The 23,871-nt window shown below is 35.0% G+C and overlaps 2 protein-coding genes across 2 annotated transcripts in view; one reads left to right on the top strand and one right to left on the bottom strand.

Moving 5' to 3' along the window:
• Positions 1–1,534, top strand: part of ZFYVE28 (Lateral signaling target protein 2) — a gene marked incomplete at its 3' end in the record, with an annotated part of 29,346 nt that extends 27,812 nt beyond the window's left edge. Inside the window, exon 10 of the mRNA XM_012937019.2 lies at positions 1,122–1,534. Coding sequence (XP_012792473.1) covers positions 1,122–1,534 — 413 coding nt within the window. The remainder of the gene's footprint in view (positions 1–1,121) is intronic.
• A 1,285-nt stretch (positions 1,535–2,819) lies between these two features.
• MS3_00008507 (uncharacterized protein) lies at positions 2,820–21,591 on the bottom strand. The gene is made up of 6 exons (XM_012937017.3): positions 21,494–21,591; positions 18,736–19,220; positions 16,173–16,486; positions 12,417–12,720; positions 8,608–8,975; positions 2,820–6,079 (listed from the first exon to the last, which is right to left on the bottom strand). Exons 2-6 carry the CDS (start codon positions 19,208–19,210, stop codon positions 5,969–5,971), a joined length of 1,572 nt encoding a protein of 523 aa, XP_012792471.1. The 5' UTR covers positions 19,211–19,220; positions 21,494–21,591; the 3' UTR covers positions 2,820–5,968.
• Between the last annotated feature and the right edge of the window lie 2,280 nt (positions 21,592–23,871).

The following is a 23,871-nucleotide window of genomic DNA, read 5'->3' as shown; positions in this document are numbered from 1 at the left end:
AGGCATTCGTCAGCATTTTTTTCCGAGTTGAGGACGTTAGAAGACTCTGTGTTCGATCATCGCTGTCTCCGAAGGATTGCTGACATCCAGTGGTAACACCATGTCAGTAATGCAGAGGTTCGGCACCGTGTGTTCGGGCACAGAGATGATAATGCAATTGGTGTCACCATCTTGAAACACCGACTTCGGTGGCTTGGACATGTTCTACGAATGTCGTCCCAGAGAATTCCACGTCGTGCATTATTTGCCGACTCTGGGACTGGTTGGAAGAAGCGGAGAGGTGGTCAGTGCATGACATGGTGTCGTGGTATGAAAGAAAGCTGCAAAGGACTGGCTTCTGTTGGTCCTTCACGACTCCCCGGTTGGGGTCCAAGAGATGGTGCTATACAGTGGCTAGAGACGTTATCAGATATGGCTCAGAATAGAAGCCAGTGGCGATCCTGCTGTAACCTTTTACTTTCTTCATAAAAAGTGGTTTTATCTTCCTTAACTGAAAGATTTCTTCTGGTTGTACCTTTCCGTTTCCGCCATTATTATTATTATTATTATTATTATTATTATTATTATTATTATTATTATTATTATTATTATTACTGTTATCACACTACCTTACACTAATATGTTCGTTATTGTTCTTTTTACTCCACTCCTTACCTTCTTTTTTCCTCCCCGAATTCTCATTGTTTTATGTGGCGCATATATATTGGCGCTCTCTTGTACCAATATTTATGTGTTCAAATAAATAAATAAATAAATAATTTTTTTCGATACAAGTAAATAGATCACTACAACTAGAGTAAGTCTGTTATATAAGTTAAACTTTCTCAGTAGGCTTGTTGTTTCATATGTGATAATTGAATTAGTGCCAAGAAAAGTTAGTACAATGCTGGAGTTTAATCGGTGGTTATTGCGCTCGCTAAGACTATCCTCTTTTAAACAGAATTTTGTGAGGACAATAAGATGTTGTAGAATCGTAATTGTTCACTCAAAGTGATTATTGATAAACTTTGTGGATCAATCATGATACATAGTTTCAATGTGTAGTCTCTATTTGTATTCATCATATATTTCGATTTCAAATTAATAAAAACCAATATCTTTTATTTTATTTCTCGATTAAGGTACATTTTCACAAAGGCTTCAATCATTAAATTTAAGTATTTCCTTTGAAGGAACACAAAATCCCACTGATCACATATTCAATTATCTACCAGCATGGCAACCTGACTCACCATCTTATGAAAATCATATTGATCGATTGAAAATTGATAATCATAATGAGGTTGATGATGATGACGATGATTCAGTTAACTTTGATGATTCACAATGTTCATATATTGTTGGACGTAATTGTGCTTCATGTAATCGTTTATTCACATTAATTTGGCGACGTCATCATTGTCGTCGTTGTGGTCATATATTCTGTTCAAAATGTTGTAATTATTGGCAATCTATTGAAGGATTAGCTAGTAGTAAACCTGTTCGTATATGTTCTGATTGTCATGATTTTTTAAGTCCACAGGTTATTCAATAAATAATAATATTATCATTATTATTCGATTAAATCTCAGATCTTTTACTGTTTATGTCTTTCTAGATAAGTTTGTTCATAACTATTCTTATAATTATTTTCTTTTTATTCATATTCACACTCACACATATATACAAAGTATCTTCTTATTACGTGAGTAGTAGGTTGTTTAATATTCATTTTGAAATACAATAAACATCGTTATAATACTTGTATTTATCCTATTTTGATTTGAATAAAAAGTAAATCCAGTTTTTATAGCAGCTATATACATTACTCAATTCACGGAAAATAATGGAAAAGTTAAATTTACATCGTCATTACTACTATTATTATTATCATCATTTTTATGATTTATTCACTCACTAGTTATTTATATTTAACTTTATTTTCATAATATTTTCACATTTGTTTAGTCCAAGTAACTATCTTACAAAATTGGTCTGTATTCACTTGTCGTGAATGATATTATGTACATAAAAATATATATATTTGACTTTGATAGAATTATTTGATCTTTTTTATTCAATTCACATAAAATCTAGTATAACTGGACACTAAAGCATAGTATGCACTGGACAAAATTATAATATTTGTATGCGGGTTGGGATACCGACTGGACGAAATGAATGGTTTCCTTGAAGGGGGACGCTCCCATAACTTTTAACGTAAGAATTTCATATACTAGTCAACGGAGCAACATCAAGAAACAACGTTCCATGGTAATCGATAGTCAAAAATGCTTTAGGATTGAGGTTTTCGAAATCCCCTAGGTAAACCCTCCGTATCCACCAACTCAGTCGAGGCGGAGAGAGTTTGCTTTTCATCCTCTGACTTTTTTAAGCAACACCGTGAACGCGTAATATTAATGGAAGAGCTTGTTCCTATTTAATCCTAAACTAACTGGTGATTGAGTATTGATCGAAATATAAAGTGGGAATGCCTTGGTTACTAGTAATCGAGCTTGTTTAGACCAGACGGAATGTATACAGCAATACAATGCTTTCACTCAACAAGCTCTTTAAAGTCTTATGGATTTAAGATATAGCGCGTTAAAGCATTTCGAGATGATAAATCTTCAGGTCGATACACTTGTAATGAGTATCTTGTAAAGATCATGTCGTTTTTCAGTAGTTGCTTAACTTATCTTCCCATACTTATTATATTTTATCCCATGCTACTTCATATTAATAAATAGTATTAACCTTAAATTGTAGGTATTCTTGTGCTCTAGTTCATATTTTGATATTTATCAACTCAAAATTTATTCGAAAATCTCAATGGGTAACTTAATTTCAAAAATCATTTTTCTGATCTTAATATGTAACTCATTTCATTGAGTTAACTAATAGTTTATACATAGATCTAGCAGTACACTTTCTTAGATATTATCTAACAGATTTATTCAAAGTGGATGTGTATATAGGATCAATACAGATAAAAAGAGTTGCAGGGAAACAGAAAGATCACGTTCGTCTAAAAAAAAGACAATTTTGTAACCCCTTTTTTCAGATATACACCAGTCAGCTACAACGTAGAACCAGGCACATGTATGCATCGGTCCAAGTTGCCATACCTCATTAACACAACAAGATGAACACCGGATTCACAGAAGTAGTTAATTCAGTGGTGGTAATATATAAAAGAAAGATTGCATATATGGACATAGTACAGGAAGAAAGAATTAGTTCTTAGAAAGAAGGATATGAAGCGATTTTACTCTCATAGTTTAAAGGAAGACAGACAGTGTATACACCGACGCCATCGTGGTCGATTCTGAGCCATATCAACAAGAGTCTCCAACCTTTGGTTACGATAGTCGCGCGGATCCCAACCAAGTAGTCTGCATCTACCAGAAGTTAGTGACTTTATGTACTAATGCTACATTTTGGTTTGGCCGCCCCCAATTTTCTTCCAACCGCCTCTAACACTAGTCTGCATTGCGCGTCGTGGTAACCAGTGTTTAGGCATACGCAACACGTGTTCCAACCATCTCAGTTTATGAAGATTCACAGCCTCATCAACTGATTTACCATCATTCCCTAATACCCTGTGTTTAACCTCACTGTTGCTTACCTGGTGATCCTAGCAGATGCGAGCAATATTTCTAAGGCATCTGTGGTCAAATACTAGTAGCTTACGAGTATCCTCTACTCTTAACGGTCGCGTTTTTCAGCCGTAAACTAGAACAGAACGTCCCGTCCCTTAATTGATAGACGGATAACTCGCTTTCACCATAGGTGACGTAAGTTGGCAAAAGCCAAACGAGCTTTTCGGATCCGTGCACAGATTTCGTCAGACACCAACCCATTAGGGCTGATAAGACTTCCAAGATAAGTGAAGTTGTCAACGCGTTCGACTACTTCACTCCCCATCTTTAGTTCAGGTGTTGACGAAGGCCAGTCCTGGAGTGACAATTTGCATTTAGAAGGGGGGATACTCATCCCAAACATCTTGACATTGTTGCTCAGTGCTATCAAAAGATTGCATTTTATCAGCGTCTTCGCCAAACAGGACTATATCATCAGCGTATTCCAAGTCGATAAGTGAACCTCCTGGTAGGAGATCGATGCCCGGAAATTTGGTCGACGAGAACGTTACTTCTATCAGTATGTTTATGATGAAGCTGAACAAAAGTGGAGAAGGTGGACAGTCTTGACGGACACCACTTGAGGTTGCAAAAGCAGATGACAGTTCGCCACAAGCCTTAACTAGACTAGTAGTGTTCGAGTAAAGAGCCTTCACAAGGTTTATGTACTTCTGAGGTACACCTTTCAATGACAGACACCGCCACAGAACCTCTCGTTCTACAGAGTCAAATGCTGCTTTCACGTCAAGAAAAACTATAATTGTCGCACACCGATAAGCGTGTCTGTGTTCTAGTACCTGACGAATGGTGCATGACCATGACCAGGTCTAAAGCCAACCTGATTTCACCGTGTTTGCAGTTCACGAGTCTTTGTTGGGCGCCCGATAATTATTGAGGCTAGTATTACAGACGTTATGTTAGTCAAACTAACCCCTCTATGGTTATCACAGGATGACTTTGACCCTTTCTTATATATTGGGACAATCAGTGATTGCAGCCAGTCAGATGAGGTTACATCCAACTCCCAGATTTAAGTTAAAATATTAGTCAACCTAATCGCTAAATCTGGACCACCATCCTTAAAATCCCCTGGGGTTAATTCATCTAGACCAGATGCTCTTCCTCGTTTCAGATTTTTGAACATCAATTAGAGTCGGGGGACCTACTTCAATGTTCCATTCAGGCTGATTGGGAATGGTGGGTAGTTGTAGAGTAGCTGAACTGCTCATTAGAGTGTTCTGCCTACCGCTCAAAACATCTGAGCTGAGAGAGGATACGAGTTTCGTCTTTTTCCGAGAATCTCACACTTGTCTTATAATTTCCAATTTCGTATATTAATCTGAAGAGCTGTCTTGTGCTACCTACAGTTACCACCTTTTCCATCTCTTTTGCTTTCAATATCCACCACTGCTCACGGTCGTTTCTTAGACTTTTGGTTAACCTAGATCTGATTTGTTTTCGTTCTTCATTGTGTTCGGAGTCTGATGAGTTTACGAGAATCCACCAGTGCAATAGACTTAGAAGAAATTCACTGGTTTTTCGTAACCCTTTGGTTTAAGTCACCAATAGATGTCGCTGTTGTTTCCACAGTTGTTCGTTTATCTTTCCAAGCAACATCTGGGCAGCCTCGTTTTCAGAACTGCCTAAGTGTGACCTCAGTTGTTCTTGGGATCTACTTTTGGCTTTAAAATATACATATACATACACGACGTGTTATTACTGTTCAACTGAAAATGATAATTTATGGGAGTGAAATTCAAAAAGCAGTATTCAGAACATTTTTTATTTTACGGTCACAAAAATAAAAATAGTTCAGTCACTGAGAGCTAAATCCAGTAAAAAAGCAAAACTTAACAATAATGATCAACTCTAAAACAATAGGAGGTGTATAAACAAGGATAACTACTTATAAATGACCTTTAATGCTTAGGGTTTTGTGCAAAAAAACATAATCTTGTTTGGTATCATAAAAAAGATAAATAGAAAAAGAGACTGAGATGATTTTTCTTAAAGTAATCAGGATTCACAAGCTGAAGAGGAAATTAAGAAAATGTGATGAAAGTGGATAGGATATACATTGTAGAAATCATCAGACGGAACCACAAGGCAAGCACTAACTTGGAATCCTGAAGGGAAAAAGGAAAATCAAGGGTCGCGATTGGAAGCAGACATCAAGAGAATGAATAGCGATCAGAAACAATTGGAAAGGTTTGCCCAGGACAGAGTTCAGTGGAGAATCCTGTTGGGCGACCTATGCTTCTTCAAGAGGGATGACAGATATAGGTCAGAATTCAAGAACACTTTAACTTACACAATGTTATACATAGATAGAATTTACAAGAAAAATCTTAATGAAGCATTTGAAAAGCCAATTGTTCTATTTCACTATGTAATGCATTCAAATCAAGACATTGTAGAGCTGGTAATAATTTCGTATGAATTATAGATGCTACACATGACTATGAAAATTATGAAAATCAAAAAAAGAATAAAGTGAATTAAGATTATTCCATGTAAATTGTTATCAAACAGGGAAAAATAAAAATTATTAATTAACAAATCAGTGTGTTCATTCGACTTTTTACATGATAGGGATAGTGTCATTGTAATTCGTGCCAATGTGTATGTAATAGGATTCTTTTCAGACTATGATGTGAAAACATCTCTGACCATTAGCAATTTAATTTGACCACAGATGCCTTAGAAATATTGCTGGCGTCTGCTGGGATCACCGGGTAAGTAATAGTGAGGTTAGACGCAGGGTATTAGGGAATGATGGTAAATCAGTTGATGAGGCTGTGAATCTTCATAAACTGAGATGGTTGGAACACGTGTTGCGTATGCCTAAACACTGGTTACCACGACGCGCAATGCAGACTAGTGTTAGAGGCGGTTGGAAGAAAATTGGGGGCGGCCAAACCAAAATGTAGCATTAGTACATAAAGTCACTAACTTCTGGTAGATGCAGACTACTTGGTTGGGATCCGCGCGACTATCGTAACCAAAGGTTGGAGACTCTTGTTGATATGGCTCAGAATCGACCACAATGGCATCGGTATATACACTGTCTGTCTTCCTTTAAACTATGAGAGTAAAATCGCTTCATATCCTTCTTTCTAAGAACTAATTCTTTCTTCCTGTACTATGTCCATATATGCAATCTTTCTTTTATATATTACCACCACTGAATTAACTACTTCTGTGAATCCGGTGTTCATCTTGTTGTGTTAATGAGGTATGACAACTTGGACCGATGCATATATGCGCCTTGTCCTAACGTTGTAACTGATTGACTGATTAGCAATTTAAAGCAAATCGACGGATATTCTATCGTGATAGGGGGGGTCAACAGCTACACAACTGGAGAAGTTTACTTAGAATAGAATAACTAGAAAACCAATGTAACACAATGGTAAACCGATGTACTTCAATGCTTTATTCTCCTTCTTATGAATACGTGTAGATTGCTAGAATTCAATCGATTACAGAGTTATTGCCCAACTAACAAGAAAGCCTAACAAAGTAGCAGCTGATTTCGTTAGGATAAATTTGCAACAAAATCACACATTTGTCTCAGTTGTTAGTGACTGAAGTTAATAAGAAAAGGGTATATGGTATTAAGAATGTTAAATCCCTAGAAAACCATCGAGTTACTGTTCATTTCGTGAATACTAATACCTATTCTCTCGCATCAAATAGCTCCACAATATCTTCCCTTTATTGAAACCACGATTTAGATTCGAAAATATTATTTTCTGTATGGTCAGTGGCTTTTTATGTACTGCAGTTTTCAAGGTTATTGTACGTATGTTGACATATTATGAATAAATCTTCGGTTAATATCTAATAATTCTTGAAAGATTTATTCTTCAGACTACCCAAGACTAGGAGAAAAGGGAAAATGGGTTTATTTATGTATCGAAACTAGGTATTATTGGCGTCAGTTCAAGAAAAATCAAAATGCCATATCGTGATAAACACACAAGAATTAACTGAATTAACATACTTTACAAAATTTTAAGAACAACAGTGATTAACATTCAAATAATGAAGATAAAGGAAAGACGGAAAACATCCTCAGCCTTTTAAAACTGGGGTTAGGAGTGAATCGACTAGGATTCCACCACCTTCCGTCAAACTACACCATACAAAAGTCAACTTATTTATTTGTTGTATCTTGAGAAAAAAGCTGCTATGGGTTTCTTAAGGCTTGAAAATTCCTAACTGATATCACATACCATATTGTCGGTCAGACCATTGACCAATTTCACGAATTTACACACTGATCAATAAACTATAGCCAAGGCCCTAATGCTTATTTGTCCTCGAGCCCCCTTAGAAACTCAGTGATAAATAAGCAGATGCAAATAGCGAACAGATTAGTTTTTCGGTGCGCCCACTTCGTTATTCGATTTGTGTGAGGACTGGAACACTGTCTTGTCGCAAAAACCGAAGCAAGGGTCACTGTCCCAGCCTTTGACCTAGAGATCTAGTCGACAAGGAAGTGAAGCAACGTTAGAACATGCAGTCCCATGGTAGCCAGTTACCAACAATATGTCCATACTCCATTTTCTCCCTTAAGATCCTGGAGCCCATATGCACCGTTTGTTTGGAATCAAGGTTTTCCAACTCCCCTACATGAATCCTCTGTATCCACTAACACGGTTAAAGCGTTGAACATTCGCTTTTCGTCTTCTGAATTTCGTAAACAACACTTTGGCAGTGAGTAGGACTTTCGTGATAGTGGTTGTATACACGTGACAATGTGAGAGGATTTCGAGAGATGACTCTCCCCACCTTTGGTCGTACCAGGGCATTTACTAATTATGTAATATAGATATAAATAATCATAATTGTAAAAAATAGCCGCGATAGTTTTTGACTTTCCTAATATTGATTTTGTCATAACATGAGTATTTTATGATCATATCTAATGTAAGATATGAAAAGTGTTTTAAAAAAAAGAAAATTCCAATGAAAACCTCACCTTTTGAACACTTTCACTCAGAGACTGTACAGGTTGACTTAGATTTTGACTATCTTGATCTATAATCATTTTTTGATACAATGTATTTTGAAGTATTGTACAGAAAAGAATAACCAACGCAACATTTTTAATTTTCTCATCTTGAATATTTTGACAAAAAGAATTACGATTGTTTGATTCAGTTAATAAAATACTACTATTACTACTACTACTATTTTTGGTAGATAATAAACATTGTGAAGAAGAATGACAACTGAGTAAATATAAAATACAATTAGAACAAACATTTAATTCATGAAGTAGAAATGGCCAATCCAAAAGTATAAGAGAATGATGAAATATTGGTTCAATACATGAGAAAAGTAAAGCTGTAGAAAAGAAACAATGTACGATAAAAATAAATAATTAGAACAGGTATATATCTATAGCATAAATTTTTTTAAAAGGAAAAGAATATGAATTTATGCAATTAGATATGAAGTTTTTCGATTATTGTACAAGTCTTTATCTACAATTACTCTAATTATGTGACTATCATCACCTTTGGATACCGTCCCAGTGTTGTAGAGCGTTCGCGCGCGAGACCGAAAATTCTGGGTTCAATCCCCGCCTGCAGAATTGTGGAAGCACATACATATATATACTAAGATGAAATGGTCATACATTTCTTCTAGGTTTCCAATGGTGGTCTAACTTAGATCTGTTCATATTTTCAGCGAATTTCAACAATCTCCATAACCTCATACTGAAAACACTAGAAAAAAGCATTAATTCATAAATTAAAATAACCCATAGTGTCATTGAATAAGAAAAAGAGAATTCAGCGAGGAAAATTTTCGTTTCGACGAAATCATTTACTTAAGCTGTACATTCGTATATAGTTAGTTACATGGAAAATATATGTCTATAGGATGATAGAAAAGATTGCATCATAAATTGATTCGAGAATAAATAACAAATGAGGTTACGTACTAATCAAGGGGTGAGGAATAAAATAGTTTCTGGGTCAGATAATAGTCATTGGAACAGATTCTCTTGATCCTAGAGGATAAAGAGCGAAGTAAGTTCCTCTTTCTACTCAATGGGATCCGTGTATTGTCTATTCCAGGTAGGTTTTCTATACATAGATCTCCGTAAAAAAACCATCAGGCATTCTTTTTAAACGCACATCAGAAAATGAAGTTCATGGTTTGCCTCTGCTTCTAAGGTCAATTGAATTGACGGGTAACAATTATTGAAAATATTCAAGATTTCATTGAGGTTCATGTCTTCTTCACAAATAATGAAAGTATCATCACAACAGATGAGGAATTATCTCAGCTTCGACAAACTCTCATCAGAAATGGTTTCCGCCCAGATTTGCCGATAGCAACTTAACACCTAGACTTCATCATGAAAAAGCAACGACAGTACAGAAGAAAACTCTGTTTATGAATATGGAATTTAAAGGAGACACGGCTGCTGAAATCCTAAATAAACGGATTTCAAAATCGTTGAATAAAACATTCTACACAGCTAAGCTCCGAATTGTTTCCTCTAGCCAACCTACTATTCTGGGATATGTTAAGAATACACTTACGCTTTGGGCCACATCAATGTATATATATAAATTTACTTGCTCATGTGGGGCACGTTATATAGGCCGCACAAAGCGATCACTGTCCAAACGCATCTCAGAACACTATCCGGCTTGGCTCTTAAAAGGAGAATGAAAAACAATTACTAGTTCGATACAGGAGTATTTAATTAACTGTGGACACATCGCTCCAAAGGACTCTTCTTTTAAAGTAATCTACAGAGTCGAAGGAACTGGATCGAAGGGGGGATCGAACCAATATTTCATGCATTGCTGAGGCATTGGCAATCCACGAACACAATTCTGAACTTTGCGTGAAGAAACGATTTGTCCAACTTCTCATCCTTCCTTGGCCCTAATTCCCTTAATGGATACGTTCCGGGCTTTTTTTCTGCACTTGTATTTGATTACCGAATTTTTTAAGTTACTGTTTTGCATTTTAAACACTAATTAGTTATGCTTATTACCTTATACAAGTTTTCTTGATTATTATTCAGTCTATTATTATAACCTTAATGTTTGTCGCTTTTCTTCATATCTGTCAATTGGACTATTATCTGACCCAGAAACTATTTTATTCCTCACCCCTTGATTAGTACGTAACCTCATTTGTTATTTATTCTCGAATCAATTTATGATGCAATCTTTTCTATCATCCTATAGACATATATTTTCCATGTAACTAACTATATACGAATGTACAGCTTAAGTAAATGATTTCGTCGAAACGAAAATTTTCCTCGCTGAATTCTCTTTTTCTAATTCATAAATTCCTCAAGTCCACTAATTAAGCACTGTTATAAAACGACATATCTGCTTACAATTAGAAATGAGACATAGTGTACCAGAAACAGGATTTTTCTAATTCTAATTAAATGTTAGAAATACGCTTACGAACAGGTTGTCATGTGTGTTGTGTTTGCAACTTGTTAAACTAATCTATCAAATAGTGCTTGCTTCTTTAAGCGTAATTCTTAGATTGAATTATAACAGTAATATTTTAAAGTTTATGTACCATTATAAAGATAAGTTTCCATAACACTGTTCATCATTACGTTGCCATGTACAACTATATATATATATATATATATATATATATATATATATATATATATATATAACTCATGCTTAACACATATGTCAGTCAGTAACAACGTAGAACTTGGTACGTACGTACATCAGTTCGACTTGCCATACCACATTAGCACACAGATACAATTGTCGATTTAAATCCCGTAGTGGTAGAGGTAGTAAGAGTATAAGCAGTAATCGGAAATATTAGGGTTTGAAGATGTTATTCAAGGAGCATAATCCAGTGAAATAAATTTGGAAAGAGAAGAAAAATGGACATGAAGAATCCAGAAGATTAGAATTTGGGAGAACACATAAAAAACAAACTGTTTAAAACTCAAGAGATGGAACAGATTCACAATTGATATATCTAGAACTTGTGTTTCCTTCTAATTGAGACTTGTCGGTTGGATGCACCTGAATAACAGTGTTAGTAACAGATTGGCAATTGAAGCGAAAGGTACTGGGGGGTCGAGTCTTGGTGTGAACACTATCAATAAATTTAACCACATCCAAACGATGAGTAACAGATGTAAATACACTAAGAAAAGCTTATGTCTAAATGTCGAAAGTGTGGAAATCCTCTTAATATCTACATATAAGAAAAGAGATTGACCACTTGAAGTAACTGATATCAACAACGGGAAAACATAAACCATCACGATTTTAATCCTAATTATCAGCCTGAAAAATACATACTGCGACAACCCCATACAGCTTAATACCACAAGTAACACATCGATAGGAAAATGCATTTCACCAAGTAACGACAATGAAATATTACTGGTTAGTGAATTTACAGCTAAATATCGCTACTTACTTGACAGTTTTTAAAGGTTATATTACCCTTAGTGTCCCAACCTAATAACGTTAACAATCACCAGCATTTTAATTCAACTATTACAAAAATCGATAAGGATGAGGTAGACATTGATAAAAATCTATGAATTCCCAAAGTCTGTTAATGTTCTACTAGATTACTACTTCTGAGCAAATATTCCGAAGTCAACCCCGATATCATCTCAGTTCAGGTATACAAGAAATCAGAGTTAACATATTTGTATAAACAATTTTTGTTAAACTTTCATGGTTTATTCGTAATATTTGTAATACACAGTTATATTGATGATAATAATAATCTAATTATTAATTCTCAACTTACATTTTGCATAATTAAATTGAGGACAAGATTTCAATAGGTCATATGATGAAATAGGTTGATTTAGATCAAACAGTAAATTACTATCGTTGTTAATATTATTATGACAGGTAGAATCGAGTAATTTTAAAGGAAAACTATTCATATACAGAAGGCTACATCTATCCAAAATAGAGTTTTTCACAGAGTCACAATTATTTGCATCATTGTATTCAATCTGTGTTTGAATGCGATTGGCTAAATTCCAGAGATTAAAATGTTGTAAAGTTGGAATTAATTTTTCTGTGACTAATTTACGAATTAATTGCTTTGAATAAAATAAACAAACAGAATGAAAAATAATAATGATAATCAACAAATTCGAAGTAATTATATTTGTTTATCAGCAATATTCAATGATTATTTTTGAACGAACTCTTAACAATGTAACCGAAAATTATCAGTACTGGGTTGTAGAGATTAATAAGTTGAAGTTAGGCATTAATACCGTTGGATGCCGGCTCAATGGTCTACAGGTTAAACGTTCGCGCGCGAGACCGAAGGTCCAAGGTTCGGATCAGGAGTGCAGGATCATGGATCCTCACTCGTATTGAAGAGTCCTATAGCAGGACTAAACGGCCATCCAGTGCTTCCAAGTTTTCAGTGGTGGTCCAACATTGATCAGTTCATGGTATTAATTAAAAGTAACCGAAAAATTGTAACCTTAAATTAGATAAGTGTTTAATGACTTGTCAACTCACTTAATAGACACAAATTAATGTATTTAACTTCGAATTATAGTTTAGAATACGAGGCCTAGTCATAGTCTGCCTAGTTGTTTAATCTGAATGTATGACTTCGTATTAGGATATCGAATCTTAAAACCACTGTGAGCACATATCACTTCATTAGTCATTATATGGGCATAAATAAACAAAACAAAATACAGACCAGTGTAAATGAGAATTTCATATTTTGTATGCTTGAATAAGCAATCAATATAACTGATTTTCTTAAGTCGAATATCATGTGAAACTAACTACAAGTTAACTTATTATAACATCAAAAAAGAAACAGTTAAACTAAATCATGCCTCCCCCAAATGCTCAGGTACGGTCGACAGTGGAGTCAGTTCTCCCTCTCGAAATCCTCTCACATAGCCACGTGTATACAACAACTACCATGAAAGTCCTACTCGCTACCTTCTGGTGGTGGATGAGTTGTTTATGAAATTGAGAAGACGAAACGCGAATGTACGATGATTCAACCCGGGTTGGTGGATAGAAGGGATTCACCAAGAGGAGTTGGAAAACCCTGATTCCAAACAAATGGTGCACATGGGCTCCAGGATCCTGAGGGAACAGTCAGTCAGTCAGCTACGATGTAGGACCAGGCACATGTATGCATCGGTCCAAGTTGCCATACCTCATTAACACAACAAGATGAACACCGGATTCACAGAAGTAGTTAATTCAGTGGTGGTAATATATAAAAGAAAGATTGCATATATGGACATAGTACAGGAAGAAAGAATTAGTTCTTAGAAAGAAGGATATGAAGCGATTTTACTCTCATAGTTTAAAGGAAGACAGACAGTGTATACACCGACGCCATCGTGGTCGATTCTGAGCCATATCAACAAGAGTCTCCAACCTTTGGTTACGATAGTCGCGCGGATCCCAACCAAGTAGTCTGCATCTACCAGAAGTTAGTGACTTTATGTACTAATGCTACATTTTGGTTTGGCCGCCCCCAATTTTCTTCCAACCGCCTCTAACACTAGTCTGCATTGCGCGTCGTGGTAACCAGTGTTTAGGCATACGCAACACGTGTTCCAACCATCTCAGTTTATGAAGATTCACAGCCTCATCAACTGACTTACCATCATTCCCTAATACCCTGCGTCTAACCTCACTATTACTTACCCGGTGATCCCAGCAGACGCCAGCAATATTTCTAAGGCATCTGTGGTCAAATTAAATTGCTAATGGTCAGAGATGTTTTCACATCATAGTCTGAAAAGAATCCTATTACATACACATTGGCACGAATTACAATGACACTATCCCTATCATGTAAAAAGTCGAATGAACACACTGATTTGTTAATTAATAATTTTTATTTTTCCCTGTTTGATAACAATTTACATGGAATAATCTTAATTCACTTTATTCTTTTTTGATTTTCATAATTTTCATAGTCATGTGTAGCATCTAACAAAACCACCTGCTTTGGTTTGGGTGACAAAGCAGTGCCCCAGTCCTCACACAAATCAAATGACATAGTGTGATGCATATATATTTGGTGACTCCTTGTACCAATGTTTATGTGTTTGAACAAATAAAATCATGCAGAAACTAGTTAGATCAATTTTTCTGGCTAGATAATTAATTTTATAAGCATATAATACTAAATAATGCGAGATCTCTTCACATGAGTGTTTTACGATATTGATAATAAAGTTAGCTTTTATTAATATATATATATATATATATATATATATATATAACAATTACTTCTACTATTACTCTATAGGTTTCCGTTAATTTATCGTACTGTATCGAACTCTCGAATTCCAGCAGAAATCCTATGATACTGGAAATTGAGAGCAGTTTTTAACCCAGTGCCAAATGATGAGTCTCAACTAAACATATCTATGAGGAATCAATTTACTTGACATAGTGAGGTATGAACGTAGTCGTTTACTTTAGTTCAGAGAGTACTCTCTACGGACTACCGTCTTGACCATCTTAACTCAACATGCTAACGTATTTTGAGAAGACGTAATGTAATCTACGAAGTCCCAGTTGATTGATTAGCTTGCATGGATTAGACAATTACGTTGAGCGACCTCTATTTTTAGTAATGAAACTCACTATAAAATACCACTCAATACTTATTTAGCTATCTTTATGATCGAACTATCCTCAATAGTCAAGCAAGCTTCAGAGCATAGAAAGGAAGAAACGACATATTTACTTACTACCAAGAAGTTAGACAGAGAGTCTAAACCAGCCGACCTGATGTGAATCGACCCCAGCCACTGCTATAGCAACTTTGTTCAAAGGGGAAGATAAATTACTAATAATTGTATCTTCATTTCAGAGTCGAATCCGAATATGCTGAATGATTCATTTTCAGCTAATCAACGATCGTGTAAATTCACACAGAAATTCTCGTTTTTATTAATGTGAAATGTCATTTCGATGCATCGGAATAAATCGTGTTCTTAGATCAAGTCTTGTTTTCATTAGAGTTAAGTCGAGTAGTTAAGACGTGCTAAACAGAAAAATATATAACATAGATATCTTTCCACCTTAATTTTTTAAAGAAATCTTTTTACTAGAAATGAATAAATTTATTCGAGTGAGATGTTAATTCCTTCATAAAGGTACATTCGCACGATTGTGAACCAAGTACATTATAATGGTTACTAATACAAGCTGTGAATTGGATACAAACAAAGGTTTCTAATATTTTCAACACTTTAAAGGCAGTTGAACAAATTTCGACAATACTTTTACACCACATCTCTCTGATTACATTATCTACTAGGGAGATAAAGTGACCAAATACACACGTTCGCATGCAGAAATATGAGCTACATAGACTGTGAATCTCATGCATATTAAGCTGTCCAAGATTAATTAGAGCATTTAATTACTGGTTCAATCCATAAGAATCAAGTACATAAGCCAGTAGTTTGCATTTTCACTGATCTCAATGTTTATTATATAATCAATCATAAAACTGACTGACTGATTGAATAATAAAACTTACAGCATTAAACTTAACAGTATCAAAATTCGCTGGATATGATCGTTTGAGAGGAGAACCACGATTTTCTAAATTTCGAATTATATTGATTGAGAAAAAGTGAAAGAGGCCACGACGACAATTCGATGCACACCATAGAAAATCTTCAAAATCTTTCATGCTTGAATCACTGTTTTTTAAGTGTGAATTATTACTGTTCATAAAAATACCAATAGGATTAATAGTACTACATCCTATCAATTCATTTAAAAGATTTTCCCAATTCATAACAGCAATTGGATGTGAGCATATAGTTGAAATAATGTTGAATATGATATCTGATAGATTTTTATTTTAAAAAAATGAAACAGAACTGAATAATAATAATAATAATAACGTATCGATAGTTAAATCAACTGTTTTAGACTTGAATAGACTAATACTAATGTAAAAGGACAATGCTTGATTCGGTTCATGATTAGGTAATGCAAACTGAGTACTACATATTCTATATATAGAAAATTATTATCGTCAAAAGTGACAACAGAGACCCTAATTCCCAAAACGACCAGTGTTGTATTTTGCTTAGATATAGAGCATTAATTAGATAGTCAACATCAAATAATGTGATAGAATCAATTCCCAGTGATCCCATGTAACATCAGAATGCTGATGTTGGAGTGAAGCTCCAGTTAGTTGACTTAGATGATTTGAAGGAGTCGGTAAAAAGAACGCCGGACCTGTTTCATGCTATTGGTCACTCGTCAACGACGTGTACCTGTAAAGTCTCAACATAGTCAACGTGATGTCGAGTCACTTAGACAAGTGGAGAAATTGCAGTTTGATCGATAGAATTCAATCAGCACTAAAAGATTTGAACATGATATTGGCTACTACTTAATGACCAATCAATTGTAAATATCTCAGTCATATAGGAGGCCTGCCGAAACACTAATAGCTTAGTGGTAACGTTTGAGATTACGTACCTGAGAGAAAGGGAATTGGACCAACTATGGAGAAAGTTACATCAATGTCACAGATATACCTTGCTGGTGAGTAACAGCGGATAAGAAAGCTAGATCATTAGCTTCCTGTTGACTGCCTCTAACTACCTAACAGGTATACTATTTGATGAATATGGATTTTAGAAGTAAATTGTCGACAGTATAAGCTTACTAGGAGCATGGATAAAAACCAGACCTAGTGATTTGTAAAAGGTAGAGATAAGATTGAAGAAAAGTAAAGAGCAGAATAGGCTTTTTCTATAGTAAAATAACATACTTAAATACTAAATATTAGCAACGAAAATAGATATCCTTAGAAGCTAATTGAAATATAAACGATTAGAATATCCCAATTTCGTAGACCAGTCGAATGTTAATGAAACTAGGACTTGACCATAAATATTAAATATTTAGTCAAGTTTGAGTATTTACAAAGTGTAAGAATAACATGAAAACCCTTTAAAAGCAACTTGGTAATTAGCACATCATCCTCTCCATTATTCGAAAAAACAGGTTTAGGTAGTTTCCCACTATCCATATTGTATATTAATTATCCCTCAGTGTTCCGAAAACAGCTAGTATAGATGTTATTGATTGAATGATTTTCATCTGGAACGTGAAAATGAAAGTTTACTATGTGACGATATATGACTACGCAAAATAACATTTAATCACTCCGAAAAAATGTAAGTATGACATTTACTTTCTAAAGAGCGGAGTGCAAAATAATCCTGATGAATAGCAGAAACCAGAACCTGCACATGCACTTGATAAATAGTCCTCAATAATCGATAAGTTTACATATGTAGGTAATTATATAAATGTTAATGATTAAGTAACAGATGAGATCGATTCCTATATACTAAAAACCATGACAATTTATTGTATTTTAAACTATCTTCGACGCTGTCGCGACAACGGCCCAGTTATAAAAAATCCAACGCACAATACTGCTATCCAAGCGGCTATTTTTTACACTTGAGAAACTGATATGTGGTGATGAGAGTAAGATACGATTGGTCACTGAGTGTGGTCAAACAGGTACTTAGCCTACGGACTATTAAATATGTGATTTCCTCTCCTGTTATTAATTTCCATTTCGGACTGACTGAATGTGACTGCCTGTAACTGTCATCTGGCTCTCTATTCTGTGTTGTGAATTCTGGATCTGATACAACGCGACCAGTCTCAGTACTGTATAACGTCTAATAATAACTTAGTACATCTGAGTTAACATAGTTCGAAAATCATGTGTCCAATCACAATTTTCTCTAAAGAATCGCCAATGTTCGACGACTATCATATAGATAATCGTAAGGCTAAGCTACAATTGTTCCAACATTTTTCTCATCACGATTCGACAAATGATATCATTCAGAAACACAAACTTTGAGCAATTAGACACGTTCTAGATATATTGTCCCAACTCCCAAACTTAACACTATATACTGACTATGAGATAGTGAAAAGAGCAGAGGTAGTCAGTTTATATTATGACCTCACGAACCAAAGGATATTTGTCTTCAATCAGTATTTAGTCAATATATATACGTTAATAGCATGTTAATTAGTTGAATAATTACCATTTTCAGAAACTCCAAGCCCTTTTAAAAACATCTTCGAATGATCAACGTCTTTGGAGACCGATTGACAAGGGGTAGTTACGGTTAGTGGATTTTCTGTCTCCAAAACGATACTAGAACAAAAGGAAATTTTGCTTAGTGCACCAAAATCAGATTCATCGTTATTTTTATTTTTTAAGCTCTCGTATGTTTTGTCTAACAAATCAAACAAGTGGCCGTAATCTTCTTTTAATATATTCAGAAAAGATCTGAATACTTTTTGGATTTCCGATCGACGTAGTAAACAAGCAATTAAACATCTTACTCCTGCTCTTCTGCCTTCTCTTTGGGAAGTCGATATAATTGATTCATAATCAGTAGGAGTGATTAATGGAGGAGTAGTAGCAGTAAGGTGATCAATAATATCCATACTATCCAAATCTGACACAAGAGCGGGTAAATTTCTCATTATTGCTAGTTCTTCACAGGATAACATCTTTAGAAAGCTAGAAAGAATGAAAAATGGTCAGCCAAAACGGGCTTATATACACGTCATTGAGAGAGCAAATGTTCATAAGAACAAATTAACGTGACCTAACATGTTATAAAAAATCCCAGGGTTGTTTATACATGAAAATATTGACTATTCGTTTTAAAATCTATGGAAAAGAACGCAAAAGACTGCAAAAAACACATGAAAATATACTTTTACTTCCTCCAGAGTATTTTATATCTAAGCTGTATTTGATACTTATTTATATAAACGTCGTGTAAATGTTAATGTGAACTTCAATGCACAATAAAGCCTCAGACCTAAAAAATCCTGATTCATAAATCAAAAATATTTTATATGACATGACAATTCTAAAAAACTCCCTTTCATAACCATGCGTTGACTAAGTGCTGAAAATGAGGAAACAAAACGATCATTTAGTCTAATTTTAAGAAGAGCAATCTTATTTACGTTTTAGACCAAAAGCAGCAAAAACTGTCTATTAAAATATAGCCTTCATTTAAGTGATCAGTCCCTTATAGTAATAAAAGCACTCAACTCTCAAGCATTAGGTCATCCGGTCGGAAAACTCGTCCATATATTTCGCTCTTGTTTAAAAAATGTAGGAAGTCAATTTATTTATTGATACCATAGTTAAGTCAAAACTATATACACATCTTGTCAAATTAAAACTGTGGCTAACCATCAGTTGTCTATTCATTTCCCCTGTTGTTGACTTAAATCCGAGTTGAACCTATCTAAGTTAAGATTATACTAAACACCATACACGCATCTGCAAACAATCAAGAGACTAAACTGCCTTTCAAAAAAAATCGGTTAAGTGTTTGTTTCAAATTAAGTCTTTACATCTGCCGATACAAAAATAACATATTCGATCGAAAAACTTACCATCAAACTATCCAAATATAAACCCGATCAGTAGTTCACTATCTTCCATTGCCAGATTAGTGTTTAATTTAAAAATTATTTCACTTACAATACGTCAGAAACAATTAATGTTTACTGTAATATGATTGATAGTAAAGAAATTCACTGACATTTCTTACTCATAGCAGTTCAGTCTTATGATGTAAATTGCAAATATCCATTAAATTAATGGTTAGTTATTGTCAAGTTTTTCCCAGTTCAATATGTTTAAATTCAACTATTGATGAGTATGAGTAAAAAATATAAAACTCCGTGTACACTGAAAAGTTTCTGACCTATCTTGGGGGCATAGCAAATTTCCATCTACAGTTTTAGTGTTTTTCATTTATGTCAAACTACACCACTTTTACTCAGTTATAACAAGAATTTAAAAAATAAACAAGCTCAATCGTCTAGGTTAAGATAGCTGGACAATAATTCCACACATTTTGTCGTAGATGTTTCAGACTACACCACCTCGTATGCCCGCTGTTGAGTTTGCAGTATAGGTACTTAGTACTTCTTGAGCGGGAGCTCACTTTCTGGGCATTTCTAACGTGGGCAGTTAGCCGGTAAACCATTGAACTACTATGGCAATTCAACTCTTAAAAACCTGTGATCACGGAAATCTGCTTTTCCAAAATTGCTTCCTCACGAGCAACTTTTAAGCTTTTATGAACTTGTTTCGCGAACTTCTTTTGTAGTAGTGCATGCCCCCGATAATTTGATTACGAACAACTTCGAGTTTTGTTCCTGAATAATTAGTGACTGTTGCTGCTGCCAGTTCTTGAAGACGTCTAATAAAGGCAGCTGATATTTTGGCGAGCCTCTGAGAAACATTTGAGTTTCAGTATGCCTGGAACAAAAGGAACAGATCCAAACGTAGAATCTGAATCAAATAACGAAGCGGACTCTGGTACTACAGAACAAAAACAATGTGCAATAATATTGCCAACGCCTCTTTCCTCATATAAAAACGATTCGCTAGGACGCAATTTTTTAGGTGGTTGGATTTGTAATTTGGCTGACTGTTTGTTTTTTAGCACTGATTTTATTTCATCAAGTTTTTTTCTATAGTACCAGAGTTCTTCGCCTCGATATTGGACTAGTATTTTACGTGTGTCTGTTTTTTTTTGTTCTAGGCATATTGATACTTAAAAGTTTTCTTGCAGACTCTCCATTAATGTAATGAGCAACTCGATTAATTGGATGGAATTGACGCTGAAGTACATCCCGCAACGAGATGTGTATATTCTCAGATCAATTAGCTTCTAACTAACTGTAGCCGCCCAATTAAACGCTTTGATACAACTAATCAGTTAATCAATAATTTCAAACCAGAGCTTGTTTCTATCTTACCGTGTTGTTGTTACATCCCTTTATTTCGATAACACCGCCAGAGAAATCTCGGTAACTTGTACGTGTCTTGTAACGTCATTAATATCAATTTTTATGTCTTCTAAGACAGAAAGATATTTCGACGAATAACCACAGTTATCACAATCATGTTTGTTATAGTTTAAGAATTCTTCTTTTACATAACCCTTCGGGTTACTGTCAGCATCGCGATGTGAATGATGTCAGTACCATTCATAAATGAAGGATTACCAAACGTACATTTGTTATTATTCCTTGTAACGGATTTCCCAAGTTATTAAATATTTAGCTCAATTGGAAGGAGACAAAATAAGTGCAGCTCTGACCATATTATTTAAGAGCACTAACGTTAACATGCACATGTTCACTCATACATGCCTTATTAAATATTTCCTTTTGCATAACTCATCAATAGGATGCCTTTTATCACATATGTCAGAATTTTGCTTGTTCTTAGGACATAACTGCATCATGTGACCCGTACTATCCTCCCTTAGAAGCCTAGTTACTGGCTAGACAAAACTCTGGGTAACTGAGATAACTTAATTTGCTCATCATCACGAAAGTGTTAAAAACCCATGGCTATCTCGCTGATCAATATTATTTAAATAGCTAGTCAATTCACCAGAACTTCAGGACTTGAAAGAAGAAAAGATGTATTAGCTGATAACAGATGACGTTGAAAAAGGAAAAGAATATCTCATTTCCATGCTGAATACTTACTGACATAGACAATCCTATGCTTATGTGCATTTATTCAGAGCCAGTACTATTTACTTGCTTTTAAGAGTACTCCAAAAATAAGATACGTATTGGACCTAATTGGTTACTTTCGTAGAATTTAAGACAACGCATGCCATTACTGGGCTTATTTATGTTGCTAGATCGATAATTTTGCACTAATGTAGTTGAGTATGGATGATATAACTGCTTAACCTACATTACTTCACAGCAAAACTGCATCATTGTCCATCTTGGCCTATCCCAGGTATTGTGAGAACATTTATTTGTGTATGTATTTCTGAGAGTAGGAAAAACATTATGTATGCATGTGTGACATTTTGTTCCTCCTTAACTACTAAGTTTTTCGTCTCATACATTAATTTTATATGCATCATATTTCGTTTTTAACACAGGATAAAGTTGATTCTCATATCTACTTACGACTGCATTTCTCCACTTGTACAACTTCTGTCTTTGTATTCCATGGCGATAGCTACCTCCATTTAATGATTCTTTTTCACCAAAGTTCTCTGAACTTCGACTCCATTCCTTTGAAATGACTGATTTGGGTCATCCTTTTTCTTGTTTCAATATAGATCAGTTTGAAGAAATTGCAGACAGAATATCATCAAGAATTTTTTTTCTGGAAATACAGTATATATGGAATATATGGAAACGCCTAGAAGACCTAATTGCAATTCTAGTTCTGTTGCCAGCAGGAAAAACAAAAGTTTGTGTAACACGACTATAATTACTACTTCAATGAAAGTTGATGAATGGGTACAATCGAGAATAAGAAATAACTCAATGTTGCTAAAAGGAAACCAGTCCACCAAAAAGTAGCCGAAAAATTAAAGGCTGATCATAGTGACAGGTCAGTTATCTTTCATAAAGTTAAGGAGAGCAAAGGCTGAGAGACCAAAACTCCTTTCAAGAATGAAGTGAACTTGATAAAAGAGCTACTGACCGGCTAATGCGTCAGGATATCTATAGTAGTACCTAAACCTCCCAATGGAAGAGACGACACTACACAGTCAACATTAGCTAAAGTGGTTAACGGTCATTGTCTGTAAATACTTGCCGCTCGCAGACGGTGTAAAAAGGTGAGAAGTCAAAAAGTACTAAAACTTAGATTAGGTGCTGGCGGGAAGGACCTTAAAATTGCAAATTTCCAGGTGGTGAGGCTATGACGGAGAATGATGCTGAAGCCACTCTACATGAGGTATAGAGCCATTTAAATAGCCTTCGGATCTGTTACACAAAAGCCCGGAGCTTGCTCGATAAGCGATCAAAGCTAAGTGTATAAATAGACTTTACTAAGCCGGATGTAATCGCAGCAAGAGAAACATGTCTGGCTCAGTTGGCAAACAGTAGAGAATTGATTTTGAAGGTTTCTTATCATTAAGAGCCGACAGAATACAGAAGCGTAAAGGAGGAGTAGCTCTTTTCTTTAGAAATACTATCCCACTTACCGTTATCGATAACATATCCTATGAATATGGAACGTGCTAATTAGTTATTTGCCACTTGAAATGCAAAAGATGAAGGCTGCCAATTGGTTTGGTTCACCTAGGCCTAAACTGTGAGGTGAATGAGTTCTTGCTAGATGGTTTCAACGATTGATCTTCCAGTGGTCG

This window comes from Schistosoma haematobium, chromosome 6 (assembly GCF_000699445.3).
Source record: "Schistosoma haematobium chromosome 6, whole genome shotgun sequence".
NCBI classification, from domain to species: Eukaryota; Metazoa; Platyhelminthes; class Trematoda; order Strigeidida; family Schistosomatidae; genus Schistosoma; species Schistosoma haematobium.
The sequence above is the reverse complement of the archived record's forward strand: the minus strand, read 5'-3'. Positions and strand labels throughout refer to the sequence as shown.

Excerpts from the sequence above, each read along its gene's own strand:
- MS3_00008507 (XM_012937017.3), bottom strand. The coding sequence starts at position 19,210 with ATGTTATCCTGTGAAGAACTAGCAATAATGAGAAATTTACCCGCTCTT. Across the intron at positions 12,721-16,172 it reads ATACTGTTAAGTTTAATGCT|CAATTAATTCGTAAATTAGT; the intron begins GTAAGTTTTATT and ends TTTTATTCAAAG. Across the intron at positions 8,976-12,416 it reads TCAATTTAATTATGCAAAAT|CTTTACTTTTCTCATGTATT; the intron begins GTAAGTTGAGAA and ends TCTTTTCTACAG.